Genomic DNA, 14,479 nt, shown 5'->3' with positions numbered 1-14,479 from the left:
CCCAAGAGCGAGATCTGATACTGGGTGAATTGTGCATTATGCACACGCTCTAGTCACACTCTCTTTTTGAACAATTTAGCTTAGCCAGGAATTGAACCCGGGTGATGTGCTTCATTGGGCAACTCGGTGACCACTCAAACAAGCCTAAGTGGTTAATTAATGTGTATTTATTGTATCTTTTACACATATTTTCTTATTCGCCTCAAATTTATTGTCCCATAATAATTTTTGTTGAGTTTAATATACGTTTAATAAATGTAAGTTTTGCTATTGCATTTATTTTTGAGGGCAAGAATACTATTTATAAAATTTAATAAGCAAAAGGCTAGAAGAACATGCAATTCCAATTAAGAACAACCTAAGATCACTTAACAGCACAACCACACCTCAAATAATCAACTAGCCCCAACTAAACTATCACGAAATCAAACGAAAATGCAACATAAAAAAGGTTAAATCCAACATGAAACCTGAATTTCGCATAATCCGAAACCAAACTTTCTATGAGTCCAAATGAGACGATGAAAAACCATCAACTTCATCGTCATCGTCCAAGCTCTTTATTTTTTGAGTAAGCGAGGAAACCCTCATATGAACGAGCACATTGACTACCCCTTAGAAGGTAAAACATCGGGTAATCAAGCCCCTTCGAGCGCGAACGAGCACAACCTTGGGTAATCAAGCCCCTTCGAGCGCGAGACCCGATACCGGGTGAATTGCGCATTATGCGCACCCTCTAGTCACACTTTTTTTTTGAACAGTTTGCCATAGCCAAGAATTGAACCCGAGTAAGGTGCTTCATCGGGAAACTCGATTGCCACTCAGGCAAGCCTGCGTGGTTCCAAGCTCTTTATTAATTCAACTAGATAAGCCCGTTCATACGAGACACTTTCATCACATCACAAGCTCTTTTACGCTTCAATACTTTTTATTATTCACTTAATTAATAAAGTGATGCTCGTTAAGGATCTTCTTTTCAGTTCTTACGATGAAAGCGAGAACGAGTCTTCAAGCTACGTTCATCATGCTGTTTATATATAGGATAAGTTAATCATAAAATAAAATTTAAGAGTAATACATAAAGGTGAAATAAGAAATTTAATTATATTCGGTAGTTACTTTTTCAAATGAATAATATAAAAGTATCGTGAACGGTCTTTTAGACAAAAAAAAATTACGGAGTATTATAATTTTAAGTTTATTGCATGTCCGTTTAACTTATATAACTCTAAAATCCATAATGGGTGTTACTTTGAATAGACGACAAAATATAAAGTTTGGCAAGCTAAATTCAATCCAGCTGTCCATCATGTATTTATGTCTATGGCTTTAATTTAATTATATTAATGATAAATGATGCAACCAAATTCCCGTTTCATCTTTAAAAATAAATCTTCTTAAATACTTCTCTCTGCTCCTTTTTTCTTTCAGTTCTATCAAATATGATCACTTTGGTGCTTAGAGCTTTGTCATAGTTCTTGGGTTCCTCTCAATCTTTAGTGTACATTATTCAAGGTATTTATTCATTATTACTCCACTTCTTGATTACATTGTTTGTTAGGTACTACATGTTCAAATACTAGAAGTTCAAGATTTTTGTTTTTGTTTTTTAATCTTCAGGTTTGTTAAACTTATGCACTACAGAAGTTTTAATTTTATATGAATGATTTAATTGCGCTAAAGATGCCAACTCATATATACCTTTATGGCTTTTACTTTGCTTAATCACATACAAGCTACTTCAGATGTTTAAAGAGTCAAAAACTTTTAATTTTTCTTTAAATACAATGATTAATGGCATGATCTTATTTACAAAACTAATAGCCTTGCAAATTGCCATTGTTATTACTCATTGTATTATTTATTAACATTCAAAAAGTCAACTGTGATTATTTAAATAGAATATGAAACATAATGTGTTTTAAAAAGATTGTGTTGACATCATGTTAAAGATTCTTTGCTTAACTCTCTTAACAAATGTTTAAATACTTCAGTTTACATTGATCATTCATTTAGAGTGATTAGTTGCATTACTTTTAATTTGTATACAAACAACGGTTCCGTTTTATGTCATATATTTGTGAAATTTGTACATAATTGTCGTTTCATCATTGCAAAATCTTAGATTTTCAGGGGATGAAGGCAATGCGATGTTTCTCATTATCTTCCGCACACGGAAAAAGAAACAACGACACACGGACTACTAATTCTACCCCGGCCCATTCGTGTACTATATCTACGAGCCTAGAAGATAGGAAATCGGGCTCTGAATTTACTTCGCGTGATGCCTCTGATGTCAGCACAGAGTCATCTACAAAGACTTCTTTCACAAGTTTAACTCAAAGGCCGAGTCGTAACAGTAACAATAATTTAAGAGAATTCACATTTAATGAGTTGAAATCAGCCACAAGGAATTTTAGTCGGGCCCTTGTGATTGGCGAAGGTGGTTTTGGATGCGTGTATAGAGCTGTATTACGAGATACGGATGGTTCAAGTAAAAAAATAGATGCTGCTGTTAAACAACTTGGCAGAAGGGGTTTGCAGGTTAGTCTTATCATCTATAGTTAAAGCGAAATGACCCAAAAATGTAATGTAAGAAACAGAGTTTGACAATAAATAAATTTTTATTTTCGATCCTACAAGAAATAACCTCATTTATAACCATCACAAGATAGCCTTGAACTCTTTGCAAGAGGTCGCGGGTTCAAATCTAGAGGTGGCCAGTGAAGGTTTGGGAAATGGTCAGAGACTGTTCCGTATAGGCTGTGTACATGAGAGTTAAAAATAAAAAAATACTCGCCTTCCCGGTAACCCGAAAAGAGTAAACCTTGTAACTTGCGGGCATAGCCCAACGGTTCCCCCATGTACTTTGTGTCATGGGATCGGGAGAGGTCATGGGTTCGATCCTTAGGGATGACATGATTTTCTTTAAAACAATTGAACACCAATAATAGTGGTATATATTGACCCTATAGGGAGGGAGGTTTTACCGGATTCGATCACGGACCTCTACCCTGGAACACTGCCCGAATGGATGTGTTCCCGGGTACCGTTGATCGGATTCGGGTTTCCGCCCGAACGTGTGTGTTACATGCAAATGATGAGAGTCGTTGAAATAAATGATCTACTAATGCCAAAAAATCGTCGTTAAAAAAAAGGAGCCTTTTTAGCTTTTGGAAAAGTGATAATCCCTTTTTTTGTTAAATTTTGAAAATGATTCCATAAGATTTAGTATATATCTTTAAGTAAGATTGTTTATGTTCTCATTTTTATGGTTTCACAGGGCCATAAGGAATGGATTACAGAAGTAAATGTTCTTGGGTTTGTTGACCATCCGAACCTGGTCAAACTCATTGGCTATTGCGCTGAAGACGATGAAAGAGGGATTCAACGTCTTCTAGTGTATGAATACATGCAAAACAGAAGTGTCCAAGATCATTTATCTAGCAGAGTTCAAACACCTCTTCCATGGTCAACAAGATTTAGAATTGCTCAAGATGCTGCTAGAGGGTTAGCATATCTCCATGAAGAAATGGAATTTCAGGTACCCTTAGATAGATGAAGTCAAGTTACATGAAATTTTGATTGTGAAATCAGTTGGATAATGATAATGATAGATGTTCTAATGTCAACACATTTAACTATAAGTATGTCCATCTGGGTTGTATATTATTTGAAACGGGTCAAAACTGGATACGAAAGAAAAGGGTCTAAAGTTGGTCAAAATGTATTTGTAATGCGTCCAACGTGAAAATCATTTTATTAAATAGGAGGATTTTTCCAACAACAGCCTCGTTAATGCAAAAGAGACTTGTACTTTTAAATAATCGCCATGTAAAAGTCAACATTAACCACTTTGTACACATTAATGCACCTTTAACGACAGCTCTAACGACCGTCTTTAAAAAAACTCTAAATTAAAAATAGTCAGCTTTTTATCGAATTAATTAGTTTTTCTAACAATATTCACACTATTAATTCTTAAAGGACATCAAAATTAATTGATAAACTGTTTGTTTTCCCGTTAATGGGATGCAACATTGCAACTTAACCTGTTTCGAGTGGTACTATTAAATTGCTATTTCAACTCAAACTCATTTGCTACATTACCTAACCTTGACCCGCCCGTTTTGCAGAATTGGCATATCTAATACTCCTTAAGTCATTGTTTTATAATGCAGATAATCTTTAGAGATTTCAAATCTTCAAACATTCTGTTGGATGAGAATTGGAACGCGAAGCTTTCAGATTTCGGATTAGCTAGACTGGGCCCTACAGAAGGACTAAGCCATGTCTCAACCGCAGTATGTTACTTTACTTTTATAATTTGTAAAATGACAATAATATCCCTACTGCGAGAAAAATTTAGTAAAATAGCTATTAACTTCTCTTATTGAAAACAGGTAGTTGGAACAGTTGGATACGCAGCACCAGAATACATCCAAACAGGACGTCTCACGTACAAGAGTGACGTTTGGAGCTACGGAGTCTTTTTATATGAACTTATAACAGGTAGAAGACCATTGGATCTTAACAAACCGAAGAATGAGCAAAAGTTATTGGATTGGGTAAGACCACACATATCACATGACTTAAAAAAGTTTCAACTGATTTTGGACCCTTGGCTCAACGGAAACTATTCACTTAAGTCTGCTCAAAAGTTAGCTGCAGTGGCTAACAAGTGCTTGCTTAAACAACCAAGAATGAGGCCAAGAATGAGCCAAGTTTTGGATATGGTGAACCAAATTGTGGAAGCCGAAATTGTCAACTTTGAAAAACCGTTGCCACCGTTGAAGATTGACAAGAGACCAAGCGATGACGGTTGCGATAAACAGCCGATGAAGGCAAGGTTAAAAAGAAGGCTTGTCGATCCTTTAATTGGAGACAATAAATGGTTGGCTTGTGTTACATGGAAACCTAAACTTGTGAGAACTAATTAATGAATGTGAGTGTGCCTATCATGAAAGCTTGATTTAGTCCCCGGTGATCCCAAACTGCTGTTCAAAAAAAAAAAAAAAAAAAAAAAAAAATATATATATATATATATATATATATATATATATATATATACAAAAATGGCAAATTTTAATGCATACGAATAATATAAGGTTACTTTTGTTACATGATACGATATTTAATCTTATCATATATTGTTGTATAATCTATAATCTATTTATTTATCTATCTATATATCTATATATTCTACTGAAAATAAGAAAAAAATAATATAGCCAATTAGACCACTGACTGTAAAAAACAGTTTCCACAGTAGCAACTTCATTCAACTCACAAGTCACAGCACCTCAAATTAGTTTCATACTACAGGACCATATGAACAAATTTATTGCATTTTTGTTTTCTATTTAATTTTAGTATCCTACAGGATACTTTGAATTCCAATATGACCAAAAAAATAGATACTTCATTCCAAGTTCTTGTAAACTTAATGCTAAGGTACTTGCCTAAAACATAAGCTTTTCATATATAGTTGAATCTAAAGTTTAGCTCCCTTTCAAATGTCAAAACAAAAACAAAATAAAATGTACTGTTACAATAACAAAATGTCATACAGTTTCAATAGATGTGTGAAAACATGATTATAGAAGTTGTTGAATGATTTCAAATAACGATGTGTAGGTTCCAAACACTGCAGAGACCATGCCAATTGTGACTATTATTGCACAAAGTGATCCCTACCAACAAACAAATAAATAAAAGAGTGAGAGATCGAAGAACAGAAAAAATTGCTTGCAGTGGAATACTCCAATGCAGTTATTCAGTTGCAAATATCTTATTTTTGAATGGACAATCAAATAATAGAAACTTTTGATATATATATATATATATATATATATATATATATATATATATATATATATATATATATATATATATATATATATATATATATATATATATATATATATATATGATCAAATAACATTCAGGTATATTTGCATTATCATTTATATTTTCTTGATGCTCATGTTGTTATTACATGATGAAAATTGAGCCTCACCAATGCAATTTTGAAAAATGATAACGATGATTAAATCAATAAATTCAACAAGTTCATATTTCTAACCATCCCAAAGATAGCCTAGTGGTTGGAGTTCTGATATCCTCACGAGATTAGCAACATATTTTGGGGTGGCCAGGTAACGGGTCAGAAATGGTTACAGGATAATCTGATTAGGCTAGCCTGAACAATAAAAACATTATCCATTTACAGGTTTATGTTCACATTTATGTGGAGTTTTAAATCGAGTAGATATGTAGTACCTGGAAGCGAGTTACATTTCCTCTTACAATGCGCAAAAAGCAAGCACAAGGGAATATCAATGACTGGAACAGCAAAAGTTGTGTTAGTTCATGTCATCTAATAATGTGTACATATTTTTTAACAAATTCTAGAGTTGAACTTTAAGAAATTAATTATCATGTCATAAAATTGAATCAACGCAGGTGATTATTTGAAACGACAAATAAGAACATACCACTAACATCGTGAGTAAAGATCCGATCAATGACATTACAAGGCCTGTTAGAAAGTTGAGAATAATTATAAACAGTGGATCAATAATGGCAAGAATCAGTTAAAAATATATATAATATGTAATAATAATAATAAAGATCCGAAATTGATCAGAAGAAGGTGCTCTGTTTTATCTTTAGTGTGCACAATGTGATTAATGACGAATGTGATAACTCACCAAAGAACGGGACAGTAAGGGCCACGATCAAAGTAGAGATCACCAACACCGTTCTAATTAAAAATGAGTAAACGTAAGACCTCATTGGTATCAACTCCTCGAGACTCATGGCCAAAGGGTTTATAGTTAAAGCATATGTAATCCTTGTTAAGAAAACACAATCTTAGATCACAAAAACATGTTAACGTTACGTTATGTTACATGAATCGTCTGATCACATCAAGCAAAAGGATATTTGGTAAAAGGATTGATCACCTACACAAGAACAAAAGACAGTCATGAGTACAAACAAGTTCATAACTTAGGATAGGAAAACTATTTGACAATTAATAAACTTTTAAGAGTTTATTGATTCCACAAATATGATTATAGTTAGCGTACCGTCGCCCACACTGCAATTTTGGAGACAAGAAAATTTGAAGGTAGGTTGAGAGTGAACTGAGATTGAATTGATTCGCCAAACATCATGTATCCCATTATAGCAACTCCAGCATAAAGAAAAGTACATATTGCAAAGCTTAAAAAACATAAAACTACACAAGTTACACAACTTATAAAAAAGTTCTAAGATTGTAATTATCATCTTCGATTCTTCGTGTACCAAATTGTATTCATTAAAAAAGTGTCGTTACCTGACTAAAAGGACTAGTGGATATTGACTTCGTTTTTCCATCGATGTATAGATATTAGGAAGAACAGCATGCCCTGCATAACAATAACCATACAGCCCAATAGCCACAGGCAACGTTGAAAGGTTCAACATTTTTGTAGTTTCAGTTTGAAAGCCGATATTATCTACCAATCCGACCCAATACAAGCAAATGACTAACAGAACCGATACAAAAACTCCCCCAGCTGAATGAAAAAGCAATGACAAAGTTAGAACTTATCAAGTTTATAGAAGCTGTAAAATTAAAGTATTAAATTTAGTACTGATTACCTGATAAGTAACTGAGAACGCTCATGTCACGAAGCCAAACTGTAGGAAGCACAAAAATAGTGGCCATAATGGCAAACAAAACAGGGGAACTTAGTTGATATCCTACGAAACTTAAATGTGCTTTTGGAAATAAAGAAGTTAGATTATCACTCTCCAAGATTATATATTCAACACATGCTGCCTGCATTTTTCGAAGATATTACTATGAGAAACAAAGATTATAGGAAACATGGATCAGTACTGGTAGATATACTTACATATAACTCGACGTACAATACTATCTGCAGCAAGAACAAACAAAAATAGTATAAGTTTGGGGTAACCTTTATATATTTTTATAAGAAAGCGTTCATTTATAGTTCATTAGAATACAAACTGCATCAATTGATTAAACTTACAGAGATGACAAGTCGGCCAGCTTTGCCAAAAGCGGCCTCACCAATATCAGGATAAGTTTTAAGACCAGGCTTACTATCCAAACAGTAACGTAGGAGGATACCGGTGTATAACGAAACGATACAAAAGATAAACAATATGGATAGCCCGACCCATCCTCCTTGGTTCGCTGCGTAAGGAGTAGAAAGAAGTCCTACTCCACATAAAAGATTCACGCCTACGAAAAAAATCATCAAGCAATAGATATCACTTAGTACATAATACTTATTAGTATCTTGAGTAGACAATAGTGTTTAAGTGTCTCAAAATGTATCAAACTGTATCTATAATACTACCATTCATCCCAATTTAATACTCCATCGACAAAAAACACTATTTTATGTGTTTTCTATTAAGCTTGTATATAGAATTGCCTGATGATATACTGACAAAAAGTACAATCTAATCTAATAATGTGTTTCTTAAACTGTGTATTTTTTGTGTGTGTGACAATCAAATTGGGAGAGAGGGAGTATACCATTAATTACCGCTTGGCCGAATGAACTCTTTCCACTTTTAGGAGATTTCTGATTTTGTGACAACTTTTTGTTAGATGTCCATTGAGGTTGAAGTGAATGATCAGAACTATGATGTTCCTGTATTTGTTGTTTGTCTGTTCCGTTCTGCAACAAAGGTTTTTCCAAACTTGAGCTTATTTTGGGATTATGTCTCTTTTTAGGTGATACTGAACTGTTTGAACTGCTTGATGATGATGACGATAATCTAGGAGATCCAAGCAAGTTCAGACTCCTTGATGCTACACTACCGAAAAGATCCATTGATTTCCTGAAACATCAAAGTGTAAAATTGAATTTATAGGATTTTGTTTAATGACATCACTTAAGGTTGTCGTTAAGGTGCATTAATGTGTTGTACAAAGCGGTTAATATTGACTTTTACATGACGATTATTAAAAAGTACAAGTCTTTAATGCATTTTAACGACATCCATAAGAACCGATGTTAGAAAATTCCTTAAATATAGTCTTTAACTTGGTGCAGTAGATTTATAAGTGTAAATGGTTTCACTATCAGCAAAGAAACTTGATAATACATCCTTTAATTTTATAAAGGAAAAAAATATTTTGTAGTAGGTATCAGAGACACTAAATTGTGTCAGCTAATTTTGCATATATATCTTGAGGTATTCAAGTGATCTAAATTAAAACCTTGCCAAATTATATAAGAGAACAACACTGTGAGGTAGTGACATAACTTGATTAACAGACAATAAACCAGTCATCATCCTCAGTTTATTATTTTAAAACGTATCTAACTTCAAAAAATTTCTAAAGTACTTGTCAAAGAACTAATGTCATTGTATATTATGACATATTATAACTTGTAAACACTTAATTTGACACCGGTTGTTATGATGTAGCAATGTATATAGTTGTCACGTCACACATAAAATAGCTAGTAAATGTTTAACACATAAGATCGAAGTGTTGCATATACCGATAAGGCGATAACGTGTGATTGCAAAGATAGTGTGTAGGAAATAGCCGAGCTCTTTGGTGAAGCGATTACTGTTGCTTGCTCGTCCTCTTCTTTAGGTAATGTTGGGTCCTTGTTTGCTTTCATCAAGTCGGGATGCACTAAACACATTCATGGATCGGCTGAGCTTGACATCAAGGATAAAGATGGGATAAAGTGTAACATTTGGGTATCGGAATTTTCCGACACAACAAGCTTATCTCGTATTCTTTTTAACTCGTTTGATAGCAAACTTTTAGTATCCACGAATCGTTTCATTGTTACAAGTGGAGCATCGATTGACACGAATGGTGTTTGTATGTGGGATGCGGTTTCGAATATGGATTAACATCCTTATTATTCATCCCAATTAGATGATGTTTCGAACAAGGTTGATCGCTCCATGCTTATTGATGCAATTACAAGTCCTATGGGGCCATTTTCTGGTAATGGGCCAACAACGAAAGGCCATGTTTCTGTTAACGGGTCTGTTTTTTTTTCAACCGCGCTATTGACATCGAATACTCTCATTTGTCAATGTTAACGGACATGTTAATGTTAACGGGCCAACTTCTGCTATAGTTGAAGCCGAAATCTAATTTGGGTCTGTTGATAGGGCTGCAGTCCGCAGTATTGGGCCTAATCCGAGCCTGCTTGATGAATCACAGAATGTTGGGACAAGGTTGATGTTGGGCACAATATATGTTTTGAGATAATATACTAATAGTAGATGGTTGATAAATAGTAACTTCCACTATTTGTGTATTATAATAATTTCTAACTAGCCTTATAACCCGTTTATTATCTAATACAAATACATATATATTTTTTGTTCTAAATTTTTTATTATTTTTTTTCATAATGGTACCCGGTCATTAAAATGTATATATATAAATCATTAATTTGTGTATTGTAGCAATAAAATATCGAAATTGTGTTTAAGGTGTACACCAAATTATTTTAAGTAGCAACGCGAGACACAATCCAACTCGTTAAAGATAATATGGCGACGAAGAAGAATGTTGCTACTGGTGACCGAAATGCAGGCAAACATGAAGATGGGCCTAAACCGATTGAGTTTGGGCGTGGTGGATGAAGATATTGTGATTGTTCTGTACCTTCATGTGACGGCTTTTGCAAAGCTTGCTTCCTTTTAAATAGGAATTTGCCGATGTCCATAAAGGTGTAGATGACAAGGGAGCGAATAAGAAGGTCAACGTGACTAGCGCTTAGTGTTCTTTTAAGCTTAAGACAATGTCGAAGACTTGTATTTGATGCAAAATTTGTTTATGAACGCTCAAGATGCTCAACATGTTGGTTCGTCTACTACGGGTTTGGTTTCGTCGAATAAAGGCTTCTTCCAAGGACGTGCGGATCGTGGTGTTATTTTCCCCTCAACGGGTACTTTGGTTGGCGACGGGTCCTAAAATTTCCTTACTTTCAAGATTGATAATCGGGCCGGAGAAAATATTCGTCGGGAAATCATAGATGGCAAACTTAAAGAAGTTTAGGACCTTTGTTTATCGTCTGGTTTGCGTTTAATGTTTTCTATGGTTTGCATTTTTAGTTATGTAATTTGTTCGTAGATGGCTTATTGGTGTAGGATGGTTGTGTCAAGTGGTTTGGTGTAAACCGGTTATAGTTTGATTTCAGTAGTTGGTGCTCGGTTATAGATAGTTAGTTTGTTACGCTACTTTCTCGGTACGAGCTTTATCGGAATCTCATTGTATTTTTTGTTTCAAGACGTTTTCTTTTCAAAAAGTTTTCGTTTATTTTACCAAAAAATAAAAATACAATAAGAGTAATTAAAGTTGGGTGCACACATAAAATAAAGTCACTTTGTTCTAATTTAATATTTCATTTTTTTTTTTATCCCTTAAACTATAGGTCTACTCCCTACTCCCATAAATACTTCTATTATACTTCTAATGTATGTATATAAAGCAAATAAAATTAGATGTAAAATAAAGGACAAAAAGTATTGCTTTTGAAAAAAATAAAGAATATAAATGTAAGATAAATAAAATATACAATCTAATAATTTCTTAAGTATATGTTATTGTCCAAGGTCTAGTACATTGGGACGGACGGAGTAATATTAAGGGTGTGTTTGATGATGAATGGTTCAAAATCTAAATGATTTAAAGGTTTTGACTAAACATGATTTTGAAAGAGAATAATCCGTTTGATAATCATTGAAATTATATGGATAATGCAAAATCTGCGTACTGACCTATAAATATTTGATAAATGTTTTGGACATAATTTAAGCACGGTATTAAAGAAAATAGGGGTGTTGAATGGTTAATAGATTATTTTAACTATTTATCATAAATACTGAATGGTGGTTGTTATTCAGATGCTACAAACAAACTTAGTGAATGTTAAAAGGCTTAGCATTGAATGCTGAATTATTCATTAAGAAGTAATCGAAGGCACTCTAAGTGAAGTTTGATACATTATTAAACATATAAACCTAATTCTCCTTCTCTGCTTAGGGTGTGTGAGGTACACGTCGCCGCAAGAGCAAAGCTATCACAGGGCAGCCGTGGTTAGTTGCCTTGGCGATCAAATATATTTTGGTATACTAGCTTATATTTTAATAAAATATGAAGTTGCTAACTGGTCCATATATCTTTTCATGAAACTTTTTTCCACCTTTCAATAAATATTAGTGAATTTGACACTCGCTGCAGATAACGGTGATGAAATCTAAACCAAGAAAAAAAAAAAGAAAAAAAAAAAACATTCAATTAATCATAGGAAGAGGTGTACCTGTAACTTTGAGGCCATGAGGGGTTTGAAGCATCACAATCCTTCCTACTGCCATCTTCATCGTCTTCATCGGGGTTAAAATCATTATCACCATTTACATTTACATTCGCATCACCATCGACATCTTTGAATTCACCTTCATTGTCACTCTCAACAGAAAATATGTAATCAGAATTTTGATTCTCCATTCACACTCTTCCTTTCAGTATTCAGTATCTATTTAAAAACCCTACAACGTAAACATATGATTAAAAATATTATTATTATTATGACAGTATTTGGTCTTATGCGCATTCATATTAAAAATCTAGAACTAAATCGTGATCAGCAACAACAATTACACTGGGTTTTGGCCTTGATTGATATTGTAAATTTCGAATATAACAACAAAATGCAAGCAGACATGTAGATACTACGTACCAAGTCGTAAATTGAGGCTCAATAGAGAAAAAGCTCTGTTTTCTGTGTATCAAAAGAGTGTGATGCGAAGAATTTGGAAACAGGGAGAAGAGAGCGTGTTCTGTTATGATTTTATTTGTAATTATGCGTAATAGATGTACACATGTGCAATAAATTTTACAAATTGCCAATTTGGGAGGATTATCTTTAATTATTATTGATTAAAGCTAATGTATTTTATTAACCTTAATTATATTACTAATTACTAATTAGTAATTAGAACATTCAATGTAAAAAACAAATAATTTTTAAAACTATACTTCGTGGTTGTTTTCAACGAGGGATTATTACCCGTGATTCGTTGTGAGGTTATCTTCGTCGTTTATTGGTTAGTTAATTGAACGTCCAAAAAAAGGTTCGACGATCGGGTAATTAAACGGTAACAAAAGGAAGAAAAAAAAAGGAAGTAAAAGAAAATTATAAAAAAATAAGTTCGTTGAATGTAAAAAACTATCCGCTGCTGCATATTTTTTTATATTTTAATTAATTTTATAAATAATAAATCTTTTATATCTCTATAAATACAACACCATTTCATTACATTTTTTCACAAAACACTCTCATTTCTATCACCCTCATTCTTTCCATTTTTCACAATACACTTTCATTTTATAAACACCTCAACTTTCCACTTAAAATTGAGTCAAACGCGTGTTGTGTTAGAGGTTGAATTTGGCAGTGAATTTGACCACGGAGTGAAGACGTATTCCGGTGGTGAACAAACAGAGTTTACTTTGAACGTGTGCAATATGGTGTTACCGAATGTACTTGCATTTTTAAAGGAAGAAATACCTGTTGCTCACAAACATTTGTGGTTTTTTAAAGACTCCAACTCTCCGACCGAAGTTCTTGAAAAAGATGAAGACTAGAATGCTCTGGTTGGTCAAGTAGTGGCACACAATGAAAAAATTGTGGCGTACATCGAATTCAGAGTTGAAAGCGAGTATGTTGTGGATGCTGATGATGAAAAGTATGTACTCTCCGGGCCACAATACGACACTGATGGTAGGTTTTATTCGGATGATTCCGATGATTCCTATTAACGTTATTGTTCTTTTAATTGTTTTGTTCAATTATGTTTAGTTTAATTAAAAAAAATGTAATCGTTTTTTGTTATTAATAAAAGTGTTGTTTAAAAACATTTATTATAGTTTGTTAATAATAATAATAATAATAATAATAATAATAATAATAATAATAATAATAATAATAATAATAATAATAAACTAAATAATAAAATTAATAAGTTATAAAAAATATGAAAAAGAAAATAAAAATGTGGGACCAATTACCTCATCACACAACCATCATGCCATATCACTATAAACTCCATCACGCCCGTCAAATCAGCACTATACCCCACAAAAACACTCATCACACTCCATCACCCCTTACCATTAAGAATGGTCTTAGACTGTTAGTATTATTTTCTCCGTAAAATAATATTATTATATTTTATTTTATAGTACAAATTAACTTCTCCCTTCTTAATATCTTATTACTCTGTAAAATATTGTGTAAAATATTGTATATGACTTTTAGTTACTATACTTCGGTGATGTTTACATTATTTATGTATATTAAAGGTATGTTTGGCATGGAGTTTTCTGAAACTTTTTTGGAGCCTTTATTTTTAACTCTTATAAAAAATTCATAACTAATAAAAAGCTCCATTTGATTAA

The 14,479-nt window shown here is 33.1% G+C and overlaps 2 protein-coding genes across 3 annotated transcripts; one reads left to right on the top strand and one right to left on the bottom strand.

Moving 5' to 3' along the window:
- The first annotated feature begins 1,379 nt into the window (after nt 1-1,379).
- Nucleotides 1,380-5,004, top strand: LOC139893703 (serine/threonine-protein kinase PCRK1-like). 2 transcript variants are annotated; one of them, XM_071876878.1, is made up of 5 exons: nt 1,380-1,515; nt 2,126-2,544; nt 3,284-3,544; nt 4,182-4,304; nt 4,404-5,004. In XM_071876878.1, the coding sequence occupies exons 2-5, from the start codon at nt 2,137-2,139 to the stop codon at nt 4,938-4,940; spliced, it is 1,329 nt and encodes a 442-aa protein (XP_071732979.1). In that variant the 5' UTR covers nt 1,380-1,515; nt 2,126-2,136; the 3' UTR covers nt 4,941-5,004. The 2 variants fall into 2 exon arrangements, with proteins under 2 accessions (XP_071732979.1, XP_071732980.1); XM_071876879.1 differs by having other exon boundaries at nt 1,440-1,515; nt 2,134-2,544.
- A 593-nt stretch (nt 5,005-5,597) lies between these two features.
- Nucleotides 5,598-12,526, bottom strand: LOC139893702 (amino acid transporter AVT1C-like). Its single transcript, XM_071876877.1, has 12 exons — nt 12,339-12,526; nt 8,567-8,874; nt 8,052-8,266; nt 7,911-7,934; nt 7,654-7,834; nt 7,346-7,568; nt 7,095-7,230; nt 6,949-6,968; nt 6,714-6,850; nt 6,498-6,541; nt 6,283-6,345; nt 5,598-5,693 (listed from the first exon to the last, which is right to left on the bottom strand). The coding sequence occupies exons 1-12, from the start codon at nt 12,524-12,526 to the stop codon at nt 5,598-5,600; spliced, it is 1,635 nt and encodes a 544-aa protein (XP_071732978.1).
- Nucleotides 12,527-14,479: the final 1,953 nt, after the last annotated feature.

This window comes from Rutidosis leptorrhynchoides, chromosome 2, assembly GCF_046630445.1.
Source record: "Rutidosis leptorrhynchoides isolate AG116_Rl617_1_P2 chromosome 2, CSIRO_AGI_Rlap_v1, whole genome shotgun sequence".
NCBI classification, from domain to species: Eukaryota; Viridiplantae; Streptophyta; class Magnoliopsida; order Asterales; family Asteraceae; genus Rutidosis; species Rutidosis leptorrhynchoides.
The sequence above is the reverse complement of the archived record's forward strand: the minus strand, read 5'-3'. Positions and strand labels throughout refer to the sequence as shown.

Coding starts and splice junctions, on each gene's coding strand:
- LOC139893702 (XM_071876877.1), bottom strand. CDS start 12,526: ATGGAGAATCAAAATTCTGATTACATATTTTCTGTTGAGAGTGACAAT. Junction 7,835..7,910: donor TATTGTACGTCGAGTTATAT/GTAAGTATATCT, acceptor CGAAAAATGCAG/GCAGCATGTGTTGAATATAT. Junction 6,346..6,497: donor CTTTACTCACGATGTTAGTG/GTATGTTCTTAT, acceptor TTGCTGTTCCAG/TCATTGATATTCCCTTGTGC.
- LOC139893703 (XM_071876878.1), top strand. CDS start 2,137: ATGAAGGCAATGCGATGTTTCTCATTATCTTCCGCACACGGAAAAAGA. Junction 2,545..3,283: donor TTGGCAGAAGGGGTTTGCAG/GTTAGTCTTATC, acceptor ATGGTTTCACAG/GGCCATAAGGAATGGATTAC. Junction 4,305..4,403: donor TAAGCCATGTCTCAACCGCA/GTATGTTACTTT, acceptor TATTGAAAACAG/GTAGTTGGAACAGTTGGATA.